Source organism: Pongo pygmaeus, chromosome 12 (genome assembly GCF_028885625.2).
Source record: "Pongo pygmaeus isolate AG05252 chromosome 12, NHGRI_mPonPyg2-v2.0_pri, whole genome shotgun sequence".
In the NCBI taxonomy this organism is placed as follows: Eukaryota; Metazoa; Chordata; class Mammalia; order Primates; family Hominidae; genus Pongo; species Pongo pygmaeus.
Window position 1 is genome coordinate 94953629 of NC_072385.2, and position 25308 is coordinate 94978936.

At 38.9% G+C, this 25308-nt stretch overlaps 1 protein-coding gene across 3 annotated transcripts in view; it reads left to right on the forward strand.

Moving 5' to 3' along the window:
* Positions 1-25308, forward strand: part of DHX57 (DExH-box helicase 57) — a 78400-nt gene that overhangs the window by 4367 nt on the left and 48725 nt on the right. For 2 of the 3 annotated variants that reach the window (XM_054475513.2, XM_054475512.2), the window contains exons 2-11: positions 2831-3063; positions 7759-7917; positions 8951-9139; positions 9447-10285; positions 12462-12637; positions 14832-14953; positions 16044-16239; positions 17128-17252; positions 22944-23077; positions 24285-24339. In XM_054475513.2, the coding sequence (XP_054331488.1) occupies positions 2837-3063; positions 7759-7917; positions 8951-9139; positions 9447-10285; positions 12462-12637; positions 14832-14953; positions 16044-16239; positions 17128-17252; positions 22944-23077; positions 24285-24339 (2222 nt within the window). In that variant the 5' untranslated portion in view covers positions 2831-2836. Of the gene's footprint in view, positions 1-2830; positions 3064-7758; positions 7918-8950; positions 9140-9446; positions 10286-12461; positions 12638-14831; positions 14954-16043; positions 16240-17127; positions 17253-22943; positions 23078-24284; positions 24340-25308 lie in introns of those variants that run through there. The other variant, XM_063648801.1, reaches the window with a different exon arrangement.

Below are 25308 nucleotides of genomic sequence, written 5' to 3' on the forward strand. Positions count from 1 at the left end.
ATACATATTATTTTATATAATTGCTTTTTAAATCATTTCAGAGAAAAGAAGAAACATACTTTTATACTGGTTTTCAAATAAATAAATGTCCAATATAAATGTGGATTTTTAAAAATAATTACTCTATTACCTTTACCAGTACTCTTTGTTTTTTCATGTAGATTTAAATTACCATCCAGGGATACTTGCTTCACCTTGAAGAACTGTTAGTATTTCTTGTGAGGCGGGTCTATTGGCAACAAATTCTATCAGTTTTGTTTGTCTGAGAAAGTTTTCATTTTACCTTCATTTTTGAAAGATAGCTTTTCTGGATTTTTGGTTAACTATTTTTTCTTTTTTTTTTTTTTTTTTTGGAGATGGAGTCTCGCTCTGTCACCCAGGCTGGAGTGCAGTGGTGCAGTCTCGGCTCACTGCATCTTCCGTCTCCCACATTCAAGCGATTCTCCTGCCTCAGCCTCCCAAGCAGCTGGGCCTATAGGTGTGTGCCACCACACCCAGCTAATTTTTTGTATTTTTAGTAGAGACGGGGTTTCGCTGTGTTAGCCAAGATGGTCTCGATCTCCTGACCTCGTGATCTGCCCGCCTTGGCCTCCCATAGTGCTAGAATTACAGGCGTGAGCCACCACGCCCAGCCCTATTTTTTTCTTTGAGTACTTTAAATATATATGTCATTACCTTCTGCCCTCCGTTGTTTCTGTGAAGAAATCAGTCATTAATTTTATTGGGGTTCCCCCCTGTAAGTGATAAGTTGTTTTTCTCTTACTCCTTTCATGATTTTCTTCTTGTCTTTTGACCTTCAACATTTTTATTGCAACATGTCTATTTTGTGGATCTCTGTGTTTATTTTCTAATAGTTGGAGGCCATTGAGCTTCCTGCATGTGGAGGTTATTGATTTTTAATGAATCAGAGAAGTTTTCTACCATTATTTCTTTGAATATTTTTTCTGCTCTTTTCTTTCTTTCCTTTCCTTCTGGTATTCTCATTATATGTATATGGTACCCTTGATGGTGTCCCACATTTTTCCAAGGCTCTGTTCACTTTTCTTCATTTATCGTTCTCTCTGTTTTCAGCTTGCATAATCAATGTCAGTCTATCTTCAAGTTCATCAGTTCTCTTTCTCTTGCTAGTTCATGTTTATGGTTGAGCTTCTCTAGTGAATTTTTAATTTCAATTATTATACTTTTCAACTCCAGAATTCCCATTTGGTTCGTTTTATATATATGATTTTTTATCTCTTTATTGATGTTCTCAATTTGATATGACATTGTCATCATTCCTTCCTTTACTGCTTTAATTGTGCATTCCTTTATTTCTGTGAACATACTTATAATGACTATTTTGAAGTCCTTTTCTGTTAAATCTGACATCTGATCTCACTCATAGGCAGTCTGTGCTTTTTCTGTCTAGTGTATGGGTCATACTTAAGTGTTTCTTTGCATGCCTTGTGACTTTTTGTTGTTAACTGGACATTTTAGATAACATACTGTAACAACTCTGGGTACTGATTCTCCGCTTTCAGGGGCTTCTTATTGTTATTTGCTGGTTTAATTTTTAGTGACTGGCTAGAATATTTTAGTGAAGTCTATTTCCCTCCTACGATTTTAAGCCTCTGTTGTTGCTCCTCTGGGAGGTACAGCTTTGGGTATGCCCATGGTTGATTGCTGAATTGTTTTCAGTAATGCTCTGGAGGTAAATTCCTTTACAAACTAATCCAACCAAAGTACAGCTTCTTTGAAGCAATAGTTTCTGAGATCCCGGTTTTATACTTGCTCTAATCCCAAAAAGGAACTTCCTAGTGATCTTATTCCTTGGTTTGCTTCCTGCAAACTAGTTGGCCAACAGTCTAAACTACATCTTCATTTAATCCTGTAATCTCCTTTTCCCCACAGCCTCACTATTCTTGAAAGCACCTTTAGGTTTGAACTTCTCCACACTCTATTGTAAATGGAGTCAGTCCTTTGGAAAAAGATTAGGAGCTATCTGCCTTATGGCCTACTTCCCTTTTGCCCTTGGCAGAATCTCTGAGCCCAAGCTGTGTTCCTGATAGAGCATATATAAATTTAAATTTTGTCAAAACATATACTAAATACATGAAAACTTCTCAACTGGATTTTTTAAATCCTATGCTAGGCCGGGTGCAGTGGCTCACACCTGTAATCCAAGCACTTTGGGATGCTGAGGTGTGCGGATCACTTGAGGTCAGGAGTTTGAGACCAGCCTGGCCAACATGGTGAAACCCTGTCTCTACTAAAAATACAAATATTAGCTGGGCGTGGTGGCAGGTGCCTGTAGTCCCAGCCACTCCAGAGGCTAAGGCAGGAGAATTGCTTGAACCCAGGAGGCAGAGGTTGCAGTGAGCTGAGATCATCCAGCCTGGGCAACAGAGCAAGGCTCCATCTCTAAATAAATAAATAAATAAATAAATAAATAAATAAATAAAACTCTAAATTAGACCTAACCAAATGAGAATCTAGGATTAAAGCCTAGACGTGTATTTTGACACTTCTCCATGTGTTTATGATGTACATCTTTAGTTAAGAAATCTGTGTCAGAGACATTCACTAAATATTAGTCCTGAGGTAGAAGTGCTTATAAATCTTTTGTGAAGATTTATGCATACTACCCCGAAACTGGCTGGCTCTTTTTAATTTGTAGTTTTAAAATTTTTTCACTGGAACAGATTCAGAATCCTGCCCCAAGACCAGGTCTTTTTACATATGCATTTTCCTTTGTTTCTTTAAAGTAGCCTATATTCATAAGTTTGGCAAACAAAGGATTATCATACGTGTCTGGTTTTATGATGTCTACATTAATTTTTTTCTCTTGCAGGTGAAAATGAGTTCTTCAGTAAGAAGAAAAGGCAAGCCAGGCAAAGGAGGTGGAAAAGGGTCTTCTAGAGGAGGAAGAGGAGGCAGGAGTCACGCCAGTAAATCTCATGGGAGTGGTGGTGGTGGCGGTGGCGGTGGTGGTGGTGGAGGTGGCGGCAACAGAAAGGCCTCCAGTAGAATATGGGATGATGGAGATGACTTTTGTATCTTCAGTGAATCAAGGCGCCCTTCCAGGTCATTATAACTCTTTGAATGTTTAAATAAGGAAATGGTTTCAACCCCTAATGTATGGGACAACAGATGGCTGAGAAGGGAAAAAAAGTCGAGTGATTCTGGTCAAATTAATTGTCTTCCTCTTTGTAACCCTTTTCTGAAGGCATGATGGGAAATAACAGCTTTTGTGTGTATGTAGGTTGCATGACGCTGTGAATTGAGTGTAATACTGCTATTATACCCAGTGTTACTAGGAAAGTAAATACAGAAATTGTGTGATGAAAATTATTTTAAGTATTCCTTAGGCATCATAAATTGATGTTAAAATGATGATGTTAACATTGAACATGGACAGGTGCGGTGGCTCACACCTGTAATCCCAGCACTTTGAGAGGCCCAGGTGGGTGGATCGCTTGAGGTCAGGAGTTCGAGACCAGCCTGGCCAGTAGGGTGAAATCCTGTCTCTACTAAAATACAAAAATTAGCCAGGCATGGTGGCGGTCACCTGTAATCCCAGGTACTAGGGAGGCTGAGGCAGGAGAATTGCTTGAACCCAGGAGGCAGAAGTTGCAGTGAGCTGAGATCACACCACTGCACTCCAGCCTGGGTGACAGAGTGAGACTCCATCTCAAAAAACAAACATTGAACAGCCTAAAGTGCAACATGGCTGTACTGTAACTTTCTAGTTGATGAGCTGTGTGTTTTCCAGCCAAATCAGCCATCATCTGATGATGTTACATGTGGTGACCAGTAACAGATGTCTTATCTAGGCTTCTCTCCTGTTCAACTTTTAACTAATGAATAAATTATGGGAATTCTAGTAATTCTAATGAGTATTTAATAAAAGTAAATGTTTTGCTATTGCATGTTATACAGTATAACTACAATTAGGCATCACTTAGTGACAGAGATGTGTTCTGAAAAATGCATTGTTAGGCAATTTCATTGTTGTGCAAACATCATAGATGTACTTACACAACCCCAGATGGTACAACCTCTAACACACCTAGGCTATATGATGTAGCCAATTGCTCCTAGACTACAAATCTATACAGCATGTTGCTGTACTGAATACTCTAAGCAATTATAACACAATGGTAAGTATTTGTGTATCTAAACATGTCTAGTTATAGAAAAGATACAGTAAAAATAGAGTATAAGAGATTAAAAATGGTACCTATATAGGGCACTTACCATGAATGGAAGTTGCAGGACTGGAATTTGCTCTGGGTGAGTCAGTGAGGGAGTGGTGAGTGAATGTGAAGGCCTAGGGATATTACTGTACACTACTATAGACTTTATAAATGGCAAGCAGCATAGTCTCTCTCTATTGCCCAGGCTGGTCTCGAACTCCTGGGCTCAAGCGATTCTCCTGCCTTGGCCTTCCGTAGTGTTGGAATTACAGGCGTGAGCCACTGTGCCTAGCCAAGAACCTAACTTCTGAGTTAGCTGCAGCTCCATAGTTTTTCAAAACATGGACATTATAGGTTCTTGGAGTCCGTAGATGTTCATTCATTTGTACCCAGTAACACTGGGTATAATATGAATAATAGGCATCCTGCAATGCCTACCATGCACCAGGCACTGTTTTAGGGACTTAGAATTGCAGCAGGGAGTAAAATATTGTCCTTATCTAGATAGAATGGGATTTGAGATCGAAAAACCATAAACAAATGTATAACATTACCAGGTGGCACATGCTATGGAGAGAAATAAAGGAGTGTAACAGGGATATAAAATACCAAAATAGAATTGCTATTTTATGTAGAAAGCCCCCCTAATAAGGTATCATGTGAAGAGAGGCAAGAAGTAAGTAAAGGAATAAGCTGTGAAGTTCTGAGTGTAGAGCATTCAAGGCAGAGGGAATAGCAATTTCTTAAGGCAGGAATGTGCTTGGAAGGTTTAGGAAATAGCAAAGAATCATGTGGCTAGAATGAGTGGGCAAGAAGGCAAGTGGTAGGCAATTAGATCAGAAAGGCCAGACTGTATAGGACTTCATGGGCCATTATTAGGACTTTGGCTTTTGCGTGAAGTAAGACAGAAGGCCTTTGGAGGGTTTGAGGCAAGGGTGTGTGATATTATCATTCACTCTGGCCAGAGTTGCTTCTATTCAGTATATGCCTTTATGTGAATTAGAAAATGGTGCTCCTTCCTTTGGACAGTTATAGCCCCACACCAGGATCATGGCTTAGCCAGCAGAGCATGGACCGGATTTTGCTGTCCCTTCCTCCCTCTTCTTCCATCCCAGCCAGGAGCCTTTGTGCCGTGTACAGTCTATGAATCCATACTCAATAGCATTGACTGGGTGTGCTTTGTAGAGAATAAACTATAAAGGGGCATGAGTTGAAAGCAGAGAGACCAGTTAGGAGATGTTCTCCAAGTGTAGATATTAAATAGATAATTAAATATAGAAATCTGAGGTTCAAGAAAAAGATCTAGGCTGGAGATGTAAATGTGTGAGTCTTCTATAGATAAATGCTAAAGTTCTGAGTCTGGATAAAATTGAATAGAGAAGGTATCTGATGTTTGAGCCCTGGGACACTCTAGGTTTTAAAGCTAAGAGAATTTGGAATGTTCCCAACACAAAGAAATGATAAATGTGTGAGGCATTAGATATCCTAATTACCCTGATTTGATCACTACACATTGTATGCATGTATCAAAATATCACATGTACCCCTGTATTAGTCCATTCTCATGCTGCTATAAGGACATACCCAAGACTGAGTAATTTATAAAGGAAAGAGGTTTAATTGATTCACAGTACCACAGCACTGGGGTGGCCTCAGGAAACTTACAATCATGCTGAAAGGGGAAGCAAACGCATCCTTCTTCACTAGGTGGCAGGAGAAAGAAGAATGAGAGCCAAGTGAAGGAGAACGTCCCTTATAAAACCATCAGATCTCATGAGAAGTTACTCACTATCACGAGAATAGCATAGGGGAGACTGTCCCCATGATTCAACTACCTCCAACCGCTTCCCTCCCATAACGTGGGGATTATGGGAACTGCAATTGAAGATGAGATTTGACTTGCAGCCAAACCATTATCAACCCTGTAAAGAATGTACAATTATTATGTATCAATAAAAATTTTTAATTAAAAAATAAATAAAGCTAAGAGAAAGTATGAAAAACAAAGGGGATTGAGAAGGAGCTGCCAATGAAGTAGGAAACTAAGAGAGTGGTTTTTGGAAGCCAAGGGACAAAGGTGTTTTAAAGGAGAGTAGCCAATAAGATTGAATTGTATGCTTAAAGAGGGCACACATTTGTGGAAAAATGCTTCTGGTAGGTCAAGGAAAATGTGCACTAAGAATTGTCCACTGGATTTGACAATGTGGATATCATGGTTAACCTCGACAAGAGCTGTATTAGCATAGGAAATACTGATTGGGTTGTGTTTCAGAGAGAAGAAGAAAGAAAATGGAGACAGAGACAATGATTTTGATAACCTAAATGAGAAGTTTTACTATAAGGGAGCTAGAGGGAGGAGAGATGGGGCAGTAGCTACAGGGAGATGTGCACTCAAGGGAGGATTTGGCTTGGTTTCATTTTTTTAAGAGGGTAGACCTTATAGTATGTCTGTATGCCTATGGGAATGATCCAAAGAAGAATGAAAACCCAGTGATGTAGAAAGGGGGATAAGTGCTGGAATGATTTCCTTGAGGAGATTAAAGAGATTGGCATATAGTTTACAAATAGAAAGACTGACTTTAAGATAAAGGATGACTTTAAGATAGGAGCATGTGAAACTCCCAACTCCCCCTCATGTTTAACTGATATTTCCTAATGATCAGACAAATCATAAAAGATTATATATGCTGTGTAATTTATTTCTTTCTTTTTTTTTTTTAAATAGAGACAGGATCTTGCTATATTGCCCAGGCTGGTCTCGAACTCCTGGGGCTTAAGCAATCCTACCACTTCAGCCTCTTAAAGTGCTGGAATTACAGGCGTGAGCCAATGCCCCTGGCCTTTTTTTTTTTTTTTTTAAATAATCAGAAATAAAGATAATTGGGTATTTTAGAAATAGGGCCTAATATTCACAAGGAAGAATGAAACTCAGTGGTTTTCAGATTTTAATGCAGAATGAAATGAAATGCCCTTCATGTCCTATAGTGTAGAGGAAACCATCATTAGCATTGCTTTTTCCCAAGGATTCTTGACTTAGTGAAGCCAGAATTAATGATTAAGAAATTGTTAAGTTTTGTTATTGTTTTTTTTTTAAACGGAGTCTCACTCTGTTGCCCAGGCTGTAATGCAGTGGCACAATCTTGGCTTACTGCAACCTCCACCTCCAAGTTCAAGTGATTCTCCTGCCTCAGCCTCCTGAGTAGCTAGGATTACAGGAGCGCACTGCCACGCCCAGATAATTTTTGTATTTTTAGTAGAGACAGCGTTTCACCATGTTGGCCAGGCTGGTCTCAAACTCCTGACCTCAGGTGATCCACCAGTCTCGGCCTCCCAAAGTGCCAGGATTACAGGCGTGAGCCACTGCACCTGGCCAAGAATCTGATAAGGTTTTTTTCCAGCAGGTCTGATATAATGAAGTCTGGTAAATACTATAGAAAATGGAGAATCTCCTCACATTCATTGTCATCTTTTGTAAGATACTTGACAATCCAGTTTGTATTGTGTATATTTGGGGACCCCTGAGGAGAGTGTAAAAGTTCTGATTGCAGGTATGTGTGTAATTTTGCTCTTTTGTTCTCTATAGACCTAGCAACAGTAACATAAGCAAAGGAGAGTCACGCCCAAAATGGAAACCCAAAGCCAAAGTACCCCTTCAGACTCTACATATGACGTCTGAGAATCAAGAGAAAGTGAAAGCTCTTCTCCGAGACCTGCAAGAACAAGATGCTGATGCTGGATCTGAGTAAATTGTTTTATTTGAGTCAATTATTATATTAAGGAAAACATACTGGCAGTGTGAAGGTCCTGTGCATCTTTGGAATGCTGTGTCAGTACTGATTCTATTGTGGCCATTTAATTAGTTGAAAGTGAGCCAAGAGAAATACAAGAGTAACTATTCAGCCACAATTTTAGAGTGAGTTTGTTTTGCAACATCCATGGGATTGCCTTTTTATCTTTATTTTTTTCCAGGGCAGTGCTCATATGGATTCAGTAACTGATTTATCTGTAACCTTCCAGATAAACCCTTGTAATGAACAAGTAGAAGTAGTGTTCAAGGAGCAAATATTGACTCGGTCAGGTGCAGTCTTAGGATTTGCTTGTCATGACTATCTGCCTAAGAGAAAGCTTTTACTCTTAAATTGTAGTCGTTTCCCACTCTACTGCATTTCGGCTCTTTTGCTTTGGATTTCAGTTGGAGAAGTTAATTCCTTCTTTCCATTTACCAGAATTAATTAGTGGCCAGTCATGAACAGCTCATTTTCCATCATATCTACAAATCTCTTATCTGTTTTAGATTTAGAAAGGGAGATTATGTAGCAAAACAAACAATTAGGGATAGTTTTTTTATGAATGAGAAGAGAGACAATAGCCAAGGTTTCTGTGATTAAGAACACAGGCTCTGGAATCTGTCTGCCTTTGGCAAAATCTCTATTTGCTCCTTAATGTGTAACCTAGGTGGCAGTTACTAATCCTCTCTGAATTTTAGTTGATCATCTAAAAAAAAAAAAAAAGGACATTCCAGTAGTATTTGGTACAGTTATTGGGAAGATTAAAGGAGTTAGTTCATGTAAAGCACTTAACACAGTACCTGGCATTTAATAAATGCCTGGTAAATGTTAGTTGCCAATATATAAATTAATAGTTCAATATAAGATTAAATCAGCAACTGAAGAGTAGTCAGGATCCTATGAATTAAATTCTTAGACCTTTGCTAAATTTTTCTTTGAAGTAAGTAGAAAATAATATCTAATATATGAAAATGTTGCCTTTGCTAGAAGAGGCATTTCTGGGGAGGAGGAAGATGATGAGCCTGATTGCTGTAACGATGAGCGGTACTGGCCAGCTGGACAGGAACCTTCCCTCGTTCCCGACTTGGATCCTTTGGAATATGCTGGCTTAGCCCCAGTGGAGCCTTATGTTCCAGAATTTACAGTCTCCCCATTTGCAGTGCAAAAACTTTCCAGGTGATTGCTTTGATCATTTATGGGAGTTGGGAAAGAATTCAAGGAAACCGAAATCATATAAACCCACTACCCCTCTTTGTGTACTTTCCTATTATGTGGGTTCCAGCAATGCCTGATAGGCCTAATATTCTATCTTATCAGAAGGGGTCATTGAGGAGGGCTTATTTTTATCAGGGATGCTTTTTCAAAATACAAGCCCTGCCTATGTATAGTCATAACTTCATCTAAACATATTTAAATGAATTTTACTATAATGATGTGATACTGCTTTTTATGTGTCATTTTTGTCATGTTTTGCCCTTGACAGGTATGGTTTCAATATTGAACGCTGTCAAGCAGTCCTGAGGATGTGTGATGGAGATGTGGGAGCATCACTAGAGCATCTCCTTACCCAGTGTTTTTCAGAGACATTTGGAGAGAGGATGAAGATCTCTGAGGCAGTCAACCAGATAAGCTTGGATGAGTGTATGGAACAGCGACAGGAGGAGGCATTTGCTCTCAAGTCCATCTGTGGAGAAAAATTTATAGAAAGAATTCAGAACAGAGTCTGGACCATTGGGTTAGAACTGGAGTATCTGACAAGTAGATTCCGTAAATCCAAGCCAAAAGAAAGTACCAAAAATGTACAAGAGAGTTCACTCGAAATCTGTAAATTTTACCTCAAAGGAAATTGTAAATTTGGATCAAAATGCAAATTCAAACATGAAGTGCCCCCAAATCAAATTGTTGGAAGAATAGAAAGGAGTGTAGATGATTCTCATCTTAATGCTAATGAAGATGCATCTTTTTTATATGAACTTGAAATTCGATTTTCTAAAGACCACAAATATCCCTACCAAGCTCCCCTCGTGGCATTTTATTCCACCAATGAGAACCTACCTCTGGCTTGTCGTTTACATATTTCTGAGTTTCTTTATGACAAGGCCTTGACATTTGCGGAAACTTCGGAACCTGTCGTATATTCTTTGATAACCCTTTTAGAGGAAGAATCGGAAATAGTCAAGTTACTAACAAATACCCATCACAAGTATAGTGTCCCTCCTGTGAACTTTCTGCCAGTACCCTCTAGGACCAGAGTAAATAATCCTGCCTGTCATAAACCGGTGATTCCAAATAATTCTTTTGTTTCTAATCAAATTCCAGAAGGTATGTAAGGCATTGATCTTGTGGAGGGAGGCATTCAGAATGATGGGTTTAGAAGTCAAAGCTTTTAAGGCTGGTCTAGGATGGCTTAGTGATCTTGAACAAGCTGAACAAGCCATTAAGTCCCATGGGCAAAAGGGAATGAGAATTCCCTGAACTGTAATTGTATCTGACTTTAATTGTAAGGCTCAATTGTGTTGCTGTGGTTGGGCTCCCTGAGTTGAAAGTTTGTAGTGATGTATGTTTAACTATATACAATCCGAGGCTTGGAAGGACCTTAAGGTACCTTCTCAGAAAATCTGTTTTATTTAATTCATTTGGTTTTCATATGTTTACTTCTTTACTGTATACTGAATTACTTTCAAATGAATTTTTAGAGATATTTTGCTTTCTATACCACTATCCATACCCTCCTGCTTTTGGTGTACTAGACCCCCAGAATTCTTTAGGGATAGCTCTTTGAATCCCTAAATCCTCAAATACTTGTGCAGGCTTCTAGCTTTGTCTAGATCTAGGTTTACTGTGCAGATTCTTTTTATTTTTGTTTTTTTAAGATGGAGTTTCACTCTTGTCCCCCAAGCTGGAGTGCAGTGGTATGATCTCAGCTCACTGCAACCTCTGCCTTCCAGGTTCAAGCGATTCTCCTGCCTCAGCCTCCTGAGTAGCTGGGATTACAGGCACCCACCACCACGCCTGGCTAATTTTTCTATTTTTAGTAAGACAGGGTTTCACCATGTTGGCCAGGCTGGTCTTGAACTTCTGACCTCGGGTGATCTGCCTGCCTTGGCCTCCCAAAGTGCTGGGATTACAGGTATGAGCCATCGCACATGGCCTACTGTGCAGATTCTTACACCACAAGTAAGCCCCTTTCAAAGAATTATCTGCTGGGTGTGGTGGCTCATGCCTGTAATCCCAGCACTTTGGGAGGCTGAGGTGAGAGCACTGCTTGAGCCCAGGAGTTTGAGACCAGCCTGGGCAGCATAACGAGACCCCATCTCTACAAAATATATATATTTTCTTAGCTAGTCAGCCATGGTTGTGCACTCGTCTGAGTCCCAGGTACTCAAGAGGCTGATGTGGGGGAATCACTTCAGCCTCGGAGGTAGAAGCTGCAGTGAGCCATTGCATTTTGGCCTTGGAGACAGAGTGAGACTCTGTTTCTTAAAAAAAAAAAAAAAAAAAAAAAAATCCTCTTTTGTTTGTTGCTATCTATCTTTCTTCCAGAGAAACAAAAGTTTGTATTATTTCATAAGAGTCCTTGGGTAAACTTCAATGAGTAGAGAACAGTGACACTGTTCTGAGATGTGGCTGCTGGTCAGTTAGCCAGGTTCACTCACTAACCACCCGACCCACTCCCAGATGGCAGCTTCTAGCGCATGGGGTTCAAATGTGTTCCTTGGGAAATGAAAATTATGTGTCATGGACTTTTTTTCTAAAATAATAGTTTTATTGAGACATAATTTATATACCATAAAATTCACTCTTTTAAAATACACAATTCAATGGTTTTTAGTATTTTTATAGAATTGTGCAACAATGACCACCTTTTAATCCCTGGACGTTATCATCACCTCCAAAAGAAACCCTGTACCCATGTACCCATAGCAGTCTCTCCTCATTTTCCCCTTCCCCCAGCCCCTCACAACCACAAATCTGCTGTCTGTCTCTATAGATTTGCCTACTCTGAACATTTCATAGAAATGGAATTACACAATATACAGCTTTTTGAGATGGGCTTCTTTCACTTAGCTAATGTGTTCAAGGTTCATCCGTGTCCTAGCACATATCACTACATCATTCCTTTACATCATTCCTTTTTATTAGTTAATAATATTCTATTATGTGGACATATCACATTTTGTTCATTGATTCATCATTTGATAGATATTTGTGTTGTTTTATGTTGTGGGATTTGGGGACACTTGCATATAGTTGAAACATTCACTGCTAATTCTTTTAATGTTAATTACTTTGTTTATGCTTGATAAAAGTTTATTTGAGGATGCATTTTAAGTTCTTTAGAAATAGAAATACTAGAAATGAATGAACTTACTTTATTCAAGTTTTAACTTTTTCTCCATTTTGACTTTTTGTTGTTGATACTCTGTTAGACAGCGACTTTCCCCTTTTGTTAAAGAAAGGGCTCCGTACTGAAATGTTTTCTTTTATTTCCTTCAAGTTGAAAAAGAATCAGAATCTGAGGAGTCAGATGAGGATGACGGTCCTGCACCTGTTATAGTAGAGAATGAAAGCTATGTGAACCTTAAGAAAAAGATTTCCAAAAGATATGACTGGCAGGCAAAGTCAGTACATGCTGAAAATGGTAAAATCTGCAAGCAGTTCCGAATGAAACAGGTAGGGTATGCTGAGAGAATGAGTAGCATTGCCTCTCTAATATCTGGATGATGGGATTAGGAATTAGGGAGCTTTGGCTACCCTCCCTAATATTCTTTTGGTTCTTTTTCTCCCTGAGTGGTCAAAGTTTCTACAGGCCACAGCAAACTTAAGTGCATATGCTAGATGGTTTTGGAAAATCCTATAGCTGGTACATAGCAAACACACACATATATGCCAAATAGTCTCAGAGTCATGTGCCTTTGGTACTGTGACAGACAATCTGGTATGTAAAAGGAATATCAATAATGTGGTTTAATGGCCGGGCACGGTGGCTCACGCCTGTAATCCCAGCACTTTGGGAGGCCAAGGTAGGCAGATCACCTGAGGTCAGGAGTTCAAGACCACCCTAGCCAACATGGCAAAACCCTGTCTCTACTAAAAATACAAAAAAATTAGCCAGGTGTGGTGGCAGGTGCCTGTAATCCCAGTCACTTGGGAGGCTGAGGCACGAGAATTGCTTGAACCTGGGTGGTGCAGGTTCCAGTGAGCCACGATTGCACCACTGTCCTCCAGCCTGGGCAACAGAGCAAGACTCTGTCTCAAAAATAAAACAAAACAAAATAAAAACAAATACTGTGGTTTAGAGCTAGGCGGGCGTGGTAACACAAGCCTGTAGTCTCAGCTACTTGGAAGGCTCAGGCAGGAGGATCACTTGAGACGATGCCAGCCTGGAAAACATAATGAGACCCTGTCTCTAAAAACAAAACAAAACAAATACTGCGATTTACCTTAGAAAAAATTAATATATGAAAGGAGAAGGATAAGGAAGGACTTTTACCCTGTTTCAAAGACTCAAAGGATAAATAATCTGCCCAAGGCCACATAGCTAGTAAGTGGTTTAGCCAATTCTGTTTCTAAAGTCCATTTTGTTTTTACCCCATTCACATGAAGATTATTTTAAAAGAATTCATAAGTGAACCCTGAGGGCAAAGTTAGAGATAGGGCAGAGGCAAGTTGCTTAACCAATATGGGAATTGGATTAAATGCTCTCTAAAGGCCTTCCAGTTCTAAAGTTCTGTGAGTCTGATTTTTGACACCATGTAACACCATCACATATGTAGTGCAATACCCATAGAACATCACAATGTATATAAATTGCACTGTAGGTAAGATGATAGAAACAAAAAATTAGATATTCAATTTGATCAGTGTGATAAGTTTATGATAAAATTATATGTAGGAAATGGCATGTTCCTGTAAATTTATTACAGTATTCAAAAGTGTAGCCAGAGTTTTAATAAACAGGGCTGTGTTTATAGCATTGGCCCTTAAATATGAAATTGATTTATATAGTTGTAGTGACTGCCCAAAAATAACCCTTTAGTGCTTTTCTATTATTGATTTAGGTAAAAATCTGATATTGTTTAGAGCTGTGCTGTCTGATATGGTAGCCCCTACCCATGTTTGGCTGTTTATATTAATTAATTAAAATTAAAAATTCAGTTCCTCAGTAACACTATTCTTCACATTTCAGGTGCTCAATAGCCACATGTAGCCAGGTGTTGCTGTATTGGACAGCACAAGTATAGAACATTTCCATCAACACGGAAAGTTCTATTGGACAGTACTGGTATAGAGACTCTTGTTGGGAAGAACTGGATATGTGCTAAGCAAGAGGGCTTTATTTCACCCAGAAAATCTTTCGGTTTATTCAGATGTTGGAAAACTATTTAATGTACAGATTCCACAACTCATTCTGGCTGATTCTCTGAGCAGCATTCTGAATAAAGTCTTCTACATCCAATCCCAACAAATCCAACAAAGGATTACTCAAGGCCAGGAGTGCAAGACCATCCTGGGCAACATAACAAGACTCTCTCTCTATAATTAAAAAAAAAAAAAGCTGTAATCCCAGCACTTTGGGAGACCAAGGCAGGTGGATTGCTTGAGCACAGGAGTTTGAGGCCAGCCTGGGCAACGTGGTGAAATCCTGTCTCTACAAAAAAATACAAAAAGCCGGGTATGGTGGCACACACCTGTAGTCCCAGCTACTTGGGAGCTTGAGGCGGGAGGATCGCTAGAGCCTGGGAAGTGGAGATTGGAGTGAGCCGTGATCACACCACTGCACTCCAGCCTGGCAACAGAGTGAGACCCTGTCTCAAAAAAAAAAAAAAAAGTAACCCAACTGATATCTTATCTTTGATTTTATTAGGCTTCCAGACAGTTCCAGTCCATTCTGCAAGAGAGGCAATCACTCCCTGCTTGGGAAGAAAGAGAAACCATTCTTAACTTACTGCGTAAGCACCAGGTGGTTGTCATAAGTGGTATGACTGGGTAAGAATGCAGTTTATTCATCTGCAGCTTTCATCTATAAATATTATATGCACCCTGGTTACCATAACCAGTTCAACTTGTTAAAAACTATAGCTGAATTTATAGACATTATATACATCTGCCTTGAGACATAAGGCAAAAAAATCCAGCTGAAGACTTTTAACAAGGCTCATGTTTAAATTTAAAGGGTAGTTCTAGAACATTTAGCTTGAAAGCTTTTTATCTTCTGAATTTATTCTGATTTCCTGTCACCCAGGCTGGAGTGCAGTGGCATGATCTCGGCTCACTGCAACCTCTGCTTCCTGGGTTCAAGTGATTCTTCTGCCTCAGCCATCCGAGTAGCTGAGATGACAGGCGCACCACTATGGTGCACCACCATACCCAACTAATTTTTGTGTGTTTTTAGTAGAGAGGGGTGTTTTACCATGTTGGCCAGGCTGGTCTTGAACTCCTGGCCTCAAGTGATCTGCCTGCCTCAGTCTCCCAAAGTGCTGGGATTACAGGCGTGAGTCACCACACCCAGCCTTTATTTTTCTTTTAAAAACAAATTAATTATGGTGCGTTATTTTTCCTGTTTTACATTCTCCTATTTAGCAGGGACAAATTGCAGACTTAATTTAGTTATTTATTCAAGAGTATACAATTTAATAATTATATTTGTGTCCAGACTCAGTGATATGGTAATAATTCGTATCATCTAGTTTATCTTTTTAACCTCAGCTAATCATAGCTAAATTAATACCTATAAAATATTTTGATAATCATGAGCTAATACTCCTTTTCTTTAGGGTTCATGTGTAGAGTTTACATTCCTAGAAGCATTTACAGACCTTAATTTAATGTCTGTTCAATAGTCCCAATTTTACAAATGTTACTAAACTATTATTTGATTGTCCTTTTGGTTGGAGTGCAAATTCCTAGAATTTCCCACCTCTTGGTAATAAGTCAGGAAGTTGTTTTAGAAAATACCTGAAACTGAACAACTTTTATTCTAATTAGCTTTATCACTTTTCTCATTCCATATGATTGCTTCTTTAGTTAAATAGCCCTTGAAAACTTCATTTTAGGACTTATTTGTTTTAATATACAGATGTGGGAAAACCACGCAGATTCCACAGTTTATTCTGGATGATTCTCTAAATGGACCACCTGAGAAGGTAGCCAACATCATCTGTACCCAACCCCGACGAATCTCTGCAATCTCTGTTGCTGAACGCGTTGCTAAAGAAAGAGCAGAGAGGGTGGGTTTGACCGTGGGATACCAGATTCGTTTAGAAAGTGTCAAGGTTTGTATGCTGTGCGTATTTCCTGGTAACAGAAATTTATGGTTTTTAGGTATAAAAAGTTTTGGAGGTTAGGAGATTCATGGGCAATTTGGGATATATACTTTCAGGTTATTTTTAAATTAATGATTACCTTCGGTAATCATTTATTTAAATATTTAGAAATATTTAGAAATATTTTGGTATAAGAACTCTTATGGCCAGGCGTGGTAGCTCACACCTGTAATCCCAGCACTTTGGGAGGCCAAGGCAGGCGGATCACCTGAGGTCGGGAGTTCGAGACCAGCCTGACCAACATGGAGAAACCCCATCTCTACTAAAAATACAAAAATCAGCTGAGTGTGGTGGCACATGCCTGTAATCCCAGCTACTCGGGAGTTTGAGGCAGGAGAATTCCTTGAACCTGGGAAACGGAAGTTGCAATGAGCCGAGATTGCGCCATTGCACTCCAGCCTGGGCAAAAAGAGCAACACTCCATCTCAAAAAAAACAAAAACAAAAACAAAAAAAAAACCTCTTATTTGGTTGTACTAAATTTCCTCTGTAAAGCTTTTTAGTTTTTATTGGCAGAAGTCATCTAGTAAAGACTGTTTTGCTCTTGAACTTGGGACATAATCCATTTAACCAAATAAGGAGCAGACAAATTGAGAACTGATTTCATTATTCACTGTTTTTTAATGCTTTTTATGAAAATCTTAACATTTTGATATGAAGTAGAAAGGCTTTTATTACTGTCCCTGGCAAGAAACTGTGTTTACTATGGTTTCCTATTAAATGGAGCTGCTGGTGTTTTCAATATTTTTTATCACTATCCATTCAAAATGGCTTTCCAGTAATGTTTCCTTTCTTTGAAAATTTTATTAGTGATTTATATTGCCCTTTCATGTATAAGTCCTCAGCTACCAGACTGTTATACTGCACCACGGGCGTGCTGCTGAGAAGGCTAGAAGGAGATACAGCTCTACAGGGAGTTTCCCATATCATTGTTGATGAAGTTCATGAGAGGACAGAAGAAAGGTAAAACAAAGACTTTCCCAGTGAACACACACTCACCTGAAATGAAGGCATGGCGGAAAAAATTGTTTTCTAGTTCCAATTCAGTTTCATGCAGCTAGTAATGGTAATTTGCCACAAGGGAGGCCTATGTTAGAGAAGAGCAACTGCTTTCTTGATCTCCAGGGTCTATAACACTAAAAAGGACAGCACATGCTCATCACTTATTAGATGGAGTCATCCTGTTAGGTTAGAAGGTATACTTCACACCATCCTGGGCATTATGCTAAGTTGAATATCGTACTTAGTAGAAATAACAGATGTCATGCATGCTGTGGCTGAATGTATCTTCTTCCTTGTTTATTTGGTCATTCAGTCCTGACATTGATTCATGTATTTATTGAGCCTGCATTAAATGCCAAGTGATATATTAGTTGCTGGGGATACAGTGATGAACAAGCATGTATGGCTCCCCCTCATCTCTTACAGTCCAGTAGAAAAAACAAATAATGAACAAGTAAACAAGCAAATGATTGCAAATTGGAATAAGCACTATGAAGGAATAAACGGCATGCTTTGTTTGGAGGGAGAGACCCATAGATGCTCAAAGATTGTATCTCTGTAAGATGACAATTTAAATTCAAAACTGAAGTATGGCCGGGCACAATGGCTCACACACATAATCCCTGCACTTTGGGAGGCCAAGGTGGGAGGATCACTTGAGCTCAGGAGTTGGAGCCCCACCTGGGCAACATAGTGAGACCATGTTTCCACGAAAAAAAAAAAAAAAAAAAATAGCCAGTAGTCATTCTACTGGGAATACAGGGAAAAAAAAAAAAAATTAGCCAGGCGTGATGGCTGACACCTATGGTCCCAGCTACTCAGGAGGCTGAGGCAGGAGAACCAATTGAGCCCCCAGGAGGTTGAGGCTGCAGTGAGCTGTGATAGCACCACTCCACTCCACCCTGGTCAAGAAAGCAAGACCCTGTCTCAAAAAAAAAAAAAAGAAAAGAAAAGAAAACTGAAATATGAGAAGGAATCCCAGGTGAGAAATGGGGGTAAGGAAAGTACGTTTGAAGATTGTGCAGTGGGAAGGGGCTTTGTGAGTCCAGAAACAAGGAAGGCCAGTGCACCTGCTGTATAGCAGCAAAGGGGAAAGTAGCACAGGGAAGAGGCAGCAGGAGCCAGACCTTCCAGGGCCTTAAGCACCGTGAATAATAAAGCATGTGGATTTTATCTTATGAAATTAGAAGTCATTAAAGGGTGAGGCATAAAATAAAAATTCTTGCCAGACACAGTGGTACACGCTTGTAGTTCCAGCTACTGAGGAGGCTGAGGCAGGAGGATTGCTTAAGTTCAGGAGTGCAAGGCTATAGTGTGCTATGATTGCACCTGTGAAGAGCCACTTCAGCCTGGGAAATATCGTGAGACTCCATCTCTTAAAAAAAAAAAAAAAAAAAAAAGATTAAAAGTCTCAATATTTTAAGTACTGAGGAGGGCCAGGAAGATGGATGCATTAATCATAGTTTGTCATGTGGATCATGCCCTAAAGCAGTAAAAGAAAACTAGTGGGAAAAAAGAGAAAGTCCTGTGAAAATTATGAAGTTTTCCCACAAAGTATTTTACCACTATAAATATCTTGAGAAGAAGAAAAAAAGTCTAAGTAAACTTGGTGGACTGATAGGAAAGCAGAAAATAGCTAAAAGCAAAACATAAAAAAAAAAAAAAGGATTGGTGGCAGGCGCCTGTAGTCCCAGCTGCTCGGGAGGCTGAGGCAGGAGAATCGCTTGAACCTGGGAGGCGGAGGTTGCCGTGAGCCGAGATTGCGCCACTGTACTCCAGGCTGGGCGATAGAGCAAGAAAAAAAAAAAAAAGGAATTGAACAGAGACGACATATAACCAGAAGGACTATTAGAAGAAATAATACATTACTATTATTAGTAAATAAGAAATATGAAGTAATTAGAAACTAAAGAAAGCAGACTTTTAGATAAAAAGAATGAACCAAAAGAAAAAGAAATAATTCCTAGAACGAGACAATAATAAATATTAAATGACTATACAGAAAACATTGGAAATCTCTAAGGGGCAAATAATCTTTTTGTAGAAACTCCAGAAAACAATGGGAAAAAAAATTAATGGTAAATAATGTCATTTTGCCACTGTTGGAAATGAACATCTGAAAGAAGAAATTTTTTTAACAAAATCACTGAACAACTTGGAAGAAGAAGCCAAATAAAACATTCTCTCAGATTAATGGTATTTAAATGATTGAGTTATAAAGATAAGTTTAAACTTTTAGGGAAAACTATATCCAGTATAATTTTGAATATGAAGAGTAGCTTTGGATTCTATAACATTTGTACTTCCACAAACTTGAAGAAATGAGAACATAGCACTGAATTTGGTTCCTGGCTAAAATAGGAGAAAGATTTTTATAAAACCTAAGGATCTGTAGAATATGAACAGTTAAAAATTCAAAAGATGTTCACATCTGAATAAAGATTAATTACACAGTGGAGAAGTGTGCTTCAAACATTTACAAATACCAGTTTACAAGAAAGGGTATACAAATTACAAGGAAAAGTAGGGGAATATTTGCTAACTCTGACTGAAAAAAGCAAAAACTAATAAAATCTAGGAAAAAAATCAGTAAAAATATTGACAAGATTAAAGGTTGAATATAGAAAGGTGACAGTTGTGTTAGTTTGAAATTTTAATAAATTTTCTAATCACAGAGATGGCATGATCATTCTAAAGCATTTAGTAAATACCAATACCAAAAAATGTAAAAGAAGAATCTCTGTCCCTTATAAAATTGCTAGTTACATGTTATAATTTTGGTCTCTTTTCTTCTGGGAGTATATTGGGAGTTAGAAGAGGGATATGATAGAAGGAGAGATGCATTTCCACAAACACTATTGGGATTATATAGTTTTGTTGTTTTGTTGTGCTGCTTTTGATTTAACAGAATGATAGCATGAGTTAATGAATTATCCTTTTTTTTTTTTTTTTTTTTTTGAAACAAAGTCCCTGTCATCCAGGCTGGAGTGCAGTGGTGCAATCTCAGCTCACTGCAGCCTCCACCTCCCAGGTTCAAGCAATCCTCCTGCCTCAGCCTCCCAAGTAGCCGGAACTACAGGTGCACGCCACCAGGCCTGGCTAATTTTTGTATTTTTTTAATCGAGTCAGAGTTTCTCTATGTTGGTCAGGCTTGTCTTGAACTCCTGAGCTCAAGTGATATGCTCGCCTTGGCCTCCCAAAGTGCTGGGGTAACAGGTGTGAGCCACCACACCCAGCTGAATTATCTGTAAAATTAAGAATTTCATAAGGAAATTCTGAAGTCTGGATATACCATAAATTACTTACCATTTGCCTGTTGTTATTAGATTATTTCCCTTTTCCCTGAAAAAGAAACAAAAATAGTCATAAATAATTAAATTAACTCATTAAAAAGAGCTAAGTAGTATAAGAATATGTTTTCATGAAAAACTCAAACAGGCCAGGCGCAGTGGCTCACACCTACAGGCCTTCCATTCTGGGATTACTGATTATATGTTCAGTAATTCCAGCATTTTGGGAAGCCAAGACAAGAGGATCACTTGAGCCCAGGAATTTGAGACCAGCCTAGGCAATATAGGGAGACACCATCTCTACTATAAAAACAAAAACAAAAAAATTAGCCCCAGCTACTCAGGAGGCTGAGGCAGGAGAATCACTTGAACCCAGAAGTTCAAGGCTGCAGTGAGCCGTGATAACGCCACTGCACTCCAGCCTGGGTGACAGAGTGAAACCTTGTCTCAAAAAAAAAAAAAAGAAAAACGTTATAGATAAAGTGAAAGTCCCTCTTACTACTCCCAAACCACTCTCAGTTCCTTTCTTAGAAGTAAACTGGTAGTACATCTTTCTATGCATGGATATAGACGTTTACTTTGTTAGAAATAGTTACTTTTGTTTTCTGACCTTTTTTTCTTACACAGATGATATATTCATTTAGTAAGTCAATGAATATTCATTGAGTACTTACTATGTCCCAGGCATTGTTGTAGATCCTGCAGTAGTGAATAAAATTCTTGTCCTTGTAGAACTTCTATTCTAGTGGGAGAGCTCATCAATAAGCAAGATAAATAAGTAAAATACAGAATATGGTAAGTGCCAAGAAGAAAAAATAAAGCAGAAAAAAGACAATAGAAATTCAAGGCAGGAGGGCATTTGAAATTTTAAATAAGGTAGCCAAGGAAGTCCTCACTGAAAAACTATCTTTGGAGTAAGGACTTGAAGGAAGTGAGGGAGCTACCTGCTTGAAGGGCTAGGAGAAGCCCAGTAATCCAGGCAGATTAATAACATGTACAAAAGACCCAAGGTCCATGCCTCAAAGACAGCAAGGAGCACAGTGAGCCGGTGCTGAGTGAATTAACGGGAGAGCACTAGAAAAAGATAGGGAGATAGGGACCATGTCATATAGAGCCTTGTTAGTAAGAATTCTAATGAGAAGTCATTGGATTTTAAGCAGAAGAGTGGCACAATCAGATTTTTCTTTTTTTTTAAGAGATGGGGTCTTGCTATATCGGCCAGGTTGGTCTTGAACTCCTGGCCTCAAGCATTCCTCCCACCTCAGCCTCCCAAACTGCTAGGATTACAAGTGTGAGCCACCGCACCCCGTCAGCAGAATCAGACTGACATTCGAAGAGCATTACTGGTTGGCTGTATTGAGAACAGATTGCAAGGGGGCAAGGGCCAAGAGACCAATTAGGGTGGTGTTATTCTGCCATGCATATTATTCCAGGCAACTTGGGATTTTTCCTACTAAAAATATGTCTTAGAGATGTTTTCATGTTATTATCTAGAGCTCTACCTTATTCCTTGTATCTGCTTCATGTTATTTCATAGACTGGATGATATTGTTATAATTAACCATTTCTCAGTTGATGGACATTTGGGTAGTTTCTATTGTCTTATTATTACAAACAATGCTATAATGAAAATCTTTGTATGTGCCTCTTTGTGGTACATGTAGATATCAAGAAGTAGAATTATCAAATTTGTACCCTATACCAGCTAAGAGTAAAAAAATAATAATTATAAAATTTGATGATAAATCCTGTTGGGATTTTGATTGGTACTACCTGGATTTGGTTTCTTTGGGAAAGAATTTATATCTTTATACAAGTTGAGCATCCCTAATCCAAAAATCTGAAATAGTCTAAAATCTGAAACTTCTTGAGTGCTGACATGACACTGCAAGTGGCAGATTCCACTGACATGACACTACAAGTGGCAGGTTCCACACCTGACACCTTTGCTCTCCGATGGTTCAATGTACACCAACTTTATTTCACAGACAAAATTATTCAAAATATTATATACAGTTACCTTTAGGTTATGTATATAAGGTATATATGAAACATAAGTTGATTTATTCTTTAGATTTAGACCCCATCCCCCAGATATCTCATTATGTATATGCAACTATTCCAAAATCTGAGAAAATTTGAAATCTGAAACACTTCTGGTTCCAAGCATTTCACATAACGGATATTCAACCTGTAATAGTGAGGCTTCACATCCAAGAACAGGACATATTGTTCTATGAATGTTAACGGTTTTTTTTTTCACAGAGATCTTACACATTTCTTGCTCAAAATATAGTAAAAGTTACTAATTTTCAGGTGTTGAATTTGTTTGATCCTCAGGTGTTTCTTTTATTTTCTCTAGTGACTTCTTGCTGCTAGTTTTGAAGGACATTGTATCGCAGAGGCCAGGTCTTCAAGTTATTTTAATGAGTGCGACTCTAAACGCTGAGCTTTTTTCAGAATATTTTAATTCCTGCCCAGTTATTACTATACCAGGTGAATAAAATGCATCATTAAATATGTATCATTCTAATAAGCAAATATAATTATTTTAAAGTTTGAGACATAAGTAAATATTTATACCTCTTTCTAGAGAAGCGATTCATTTATAACATAAAATCATAAACCATATAATGCAGCTGATAAGGAGGTAACATATCTTGCTGGGAGATTTTTTTTTTTTTTTTGAGACGGAGTCTCGCTCTGTCACCCAGGCTGGAGTGCAGTGGCGTGATCTTGGCTCACTGTAACCTCCGCCTCCCTGGTTCATGCCATTCTCCTGCCTCAGCCTCCCAAGTAGCTGGGACTACAGGCGCCCGCCACCTCGCCCGGCTAATTTTTTGTATTTTTAGTAGAGACGGGGTTTCACTGTGTTAGCCAGGATGGTCTCCATCTCCTGACCTCGTGATCTGCCCGCCTTGGCCTCCCAAAGTGCTGGGATTACAGGCGTGAGCCACTGCACCCGGCCATTGCTGGGAGATTTTAATTTTTTTAGGGGACTTTTAAAAAAAGTTGTGTTTTTTTAAAAGTTGTGTTTTTAAAAATTGTGTTTAACATCAAAGTTGATAGTGGCAGTCTGTCATAAAGAGGGAACTTGTGTCTGTGACAGTATATTTGTTCATTTCTGGATTTTGCTAAATTTCTGGATGTTGGTCCACTCTGGCAGAAAGTGAAGTTGGACAGTCTGTGTTTTCTTTGGGCACTTCCACAGTCTCATTGTGGAATTAATTTATCACCCTGAGCTTTGATTTATCCTTCTTCAATTGAATACTAAAAAGACACTTTGGAAACACTGACTGATAAAAAATAGTGCAGTTTGTTTTAGTTATAGAGAATGCTGGCAATAAATCTAAGGAAGAAACTTTGTGTTTGATCTAGAATACAACTGTTAAATGTTTAAAGGTCCTTTATGGTGGAAGTGGCAGGGGCAGGGGGGGAGGGTATGAAAGGTGTAACAGGTAAAAGAAAAAAAGTCTTAGCAAAGGATCATTTCTCTACCTATACACTGCTTCTGTTTACTGACTGAAATCTACCCTTTCCAATTTCTGTTACCAAGAACTTTTCTTCTTGATACTTTTAAGAACACAGAACAAATAGGAAGTTAGCATGACAAGCTTTAAGAGAATTTTATATATATAAACTATTTCAAGATGGTTGAATGGGTGTTCTCAGGCTTTTCTATTTTATCTCCTTGTTTTTCTAGGTCGTACATTTCCTGTTGATCAATTTTTTTTGGAAGATGCAATTGCCGTGACAAGGTAAGGAAGATACTAATTAAGATTCAGTGAAAGGACCTGGCATGGTGGCTCATGCCTGTAATTCTAGCACTTTGGAAGGCAAAGGTGGGAGGATCCTTTGGGGCCAGTTCAAGACCAGCTTGGGCAACATATTGGGACCCCCATCTCTTGAGAAAAAAAAAAAGATTCAGTGAAACTTTGAAAACAGAATAATATTTGACCCTCAATGTGCCAGAATACTAATACATGTGTTAGTCTTTTTTTCTAATTTTTCTACACTTGATCTCAGCCAAAAAGCCAAGAAGTGATTTTCTTCTATTTTTTCTGTTTGAACATTTTGTTCTCCCCTCTCTTTCAGCAAACAGACTACCAATATTTAAATCCCTCTACTTACTTTCTTTTTTCTTTCTTTCTTTTTTTTTTTTTTTGAGATAGAGTCTTACTCTGTTGCCCAGGCTGGTGTGCAGTGGTGTAATCATAGCTCACTGCAGCCTCGAACACCTGGCTCAAGCAGTCCTTCTACTTCAGCCTCCTGAGTAGCTGAACTACAGACACACAACACCATGCCTAATTTTTTTTAATGGTTTTGTAGAGACAGGGGTCTCATTATGTTGCCCAGGCTGGTCTCAAACTCCTGACCTCAAGCAGTCCTCCCGCCTTGCCTCCCGAAGTGCTGGGATTACAGTCATGAGCCACCATGCCTGGCCCCTCTACTTACTATAACTTTGGCAAGTAGCTTAATCTCTCTGTACTTTAGTTTTAATGAATTTATACTTGCTGATTCTGCTGAGAGCATAAAAAAATTAATGAATTAATACTTGCAAAGTGCTTAGAACTGTGCTTGGCACATAGTGCATGCTCTCAAATGTTAGCAGTTATTGGCTGGGTGTGTTAGCTCACACCTGTAATCCCAGCACTTTGGGAGACTGAGGCGAGCGGATCACCTGAGGGCGGGAGTTCAAGACCAGCTTGGCCAGCATGGTGAAACCC